General features: G+C 38.7%; 1 protein-coding gene across 1 annotated transcript in view; it reads left to right on the top strand.

Annotated features, from left to right (window-relative positions):
* Positions 1-2,160, top strand: part of MMP8 (matrix metallopeptidase 8 (neutrophil collagenase)) — a 38,103-nt gene extending 35,943 nt beyond the window's left edge. Inside the window, exons 6-9 of the mRNA XM_010834084.1 lie at positions 254-387; positions 962-1,115; positions 1,790-1,893; positions 2,051-2,160. Coding sequence (XP_010832386.1) covers positions 254-387; positions 962-1,115; positions 1,790-1,893; positions 2,051-2,160 — 502 coding nt within the window. The remainder of the gene's footprint in view (positions 1-253; positions 388-961; positions 1,116-1,789; positions 1,894-2,050) is intronic.
* Positions 2,161-2,395: the final 235 nt, after the last annotated feature.

The raw sequence follows: 2,395 nt of genomic DNA, 5'->3' as shown, positions 1-2,395 counted from the left end.
GTGAGAACGGAGGTAGTGTAAAACGCAATGGAGTAAAGCCCCTCCTGTCAGCTCCCCTGACACCTGCAGAGTTCTCACCAGATGGATGGCGTCACCACACAGGACTGGGCATATGCTGGTCACCGACTGCCAGCATCGCCGTCACTGGGTGTCATATCCTCTCAGCAGGCTTACAGGGCCAGTTCCGGCCCCAGACTCGCAGAAACCGCCTACGTAGACTGTCACGCGTGCTTCTCTCCTTGTGTTCCACTAGGTACGTCTGGAGGAAGCACCCTCGGCTACGAATGGCGGAATTCAATTTCATTTCTCTCTACTGGCCGTCCCTGCCAAACGGCATACAGGCTGCTTATGAGGATTTTGACAGGGACCTAATTTTCATATTCAAAGGTAACTGCCCGCGGTTTTCCTCTTCTTCTTGTTCCCGGTGGAGGGAAGGGCAGGACTCCTTTGTGCTCTTTTCCAGGTTCAAAGAGGTGAGTCAAGGAGAGAGTGTTAACGCTGGCTGCGTTTTTGTCGAGAGACCTGGGTTGGGTCCTCTGTCCACCACTAACAGCTGCGTGAACTTGAGCAGGTTGTACCCTCTTCAGGCATTAATCTCCTCATTTACAAAATGAGAACACTTCATTAGACCACCTTTAGCGTTCCTCCAGCCTTATCCCAGGTATAATTCTCTAAGATTCCCCCAAGGTTCTAGTTAAATCTCTGTATAGAAGTCACATGAGATAAGACATTCAAGTGTGGGACCCTGAATGCCAGGCTTAGAAGTTGGGAATATTTTACAGGTGTTGGGGAACCATGAGGTCTATCATAGCCCAATGATCTTAACTTGACCACCTTTTTCTTTTCAAGACTATTTTTTCCATTTTTATTCCTATGATAAATGTATGCAAAGGTTAAGAAGTGATATACATTTTGTAGGAATGGAAAAACTTTATCTGACATACACCTGAATCGTTGACAGGCACCCAGTACTGGGCTCTGAGTGGCTATGATACTCAGCAAGGTTACCCCAGGCATATATCAAGCTATGGCTTCCCGAGCAGTGTCCAAGCAATTGACGCAGCTGTTTCCTACAGGAGAAAAACGTACTTCTTTGTAAATGACCAGTTCTGGAGGTAAGATTTTTTTCCATTAGAGATTGAAATCTATGTTTTTCACCCTGTCTAGAAACCATCGATGATCAGGTATCTGAAGGTTTAACACATCTAGATGGTCTCTGATAAGCATTCTTTTTCACAAGATGATTGATGTTGCTATGGCTTTTGAAATTTTCATAAAGTTAAGACACCTGCCCAATGGTATTGAGCACTCTATATCCTGAAAAAGAGCTAACTTGAATAGAGCACTAAAGTGGGATCCAAAGAAAGAATTAGTCTAAGTCTCATTTATTCATGAAATTCTAAGAGTTAAATTCTACTACACTCAAGCAAATGTTATACAGAACTTGATTCCCAAGTTGAAATTATTATTTATATTTATTCAGATAGAGATGATGAATCAATTAAGTAAAAGCCTTAGAAACATAAGCTCTCCTTTTGAAAATAACACTGCACCAGCAATCAGATATCTGTCTTAGTACTAGTGATAGCAGTATATTTTATAAATAGGTAGGTACCCTTAGGTAGAGAAATTAACCATCATTAGTTTCAATAAATAGGATATTGTGAAGAACTAATGAGAAGATATGTGTGAAGGCACTTTTTTAAAGTATATACAATTTAAAGAAAATTGTTATCATTGTATATTGTATTGGTCTTAAAACATTGGATGATTTTTTTTTTCTCATCAGCTATGATGACCAAAGTCAGTCTATGGAACCAGGTTATCCCCAAAGCATAGCAAGTTTTTTTCCAGGAATAGAAAGTAGAGTTGATGCAGTTTTCCAGGAGAATTGTAAGTAGAAAATAAACTTAATAAATTTGTTTAATTTTTTAAAATAGTTCATTTGCATGTGATAGTTATAATAGGACTGGAATGGGGTTTTTTAATTGAAAATATCCAAGATCTTCTGCAAGCTAATTCAATACATTATATCTTTTCTTTTACATAGCCTTCTTCCTTTTCTTCAGTGGACCAAGATATTATGCATTTGATTTTCATGCTCGTAGAGTTACTAGAGTCGACAGAAGCAATAGATGGCTTAACTGTAGGTACAGTTGAAGCAAAATTAAATGTGATTGTATCCATTTTCTGAATATGGAAGAGAAGTCTAATTTGCATATCTATTACATTGTATCCTATTTATATTTTCTGAATAATAAATAATGTTGTTTGTTATCACTGTATTCATTGGACTTGTCTTCAGTGAAATTACATTTGGAGTATCCACTGTTTGCAGAGATTGATTTGGTTCTCATACATTCCATCTCATGTTAGTGAACCCATCACAAGAAGG

The sequence above is a fragment of the Bison bison genome, unplaced genomic scaffold (genome assembly GCF_000754665.1).
Source record: "Bison bison bison isolate TAMUID 2011002044 unplaced genomic scaffold, Bison_UMD1.0 scf7180017864010, whole genome shotgun sequence".
In the NCBI taxonomy this organism is placed as follows: Eukaryota; Metazoa; Chordata; class Mammalia; order Artiodactyla; family Bovidae; genus Bison; species Bison bison.
This window is presented reverse-complemented; position numbering and strand designations above follow the sequence as displayed.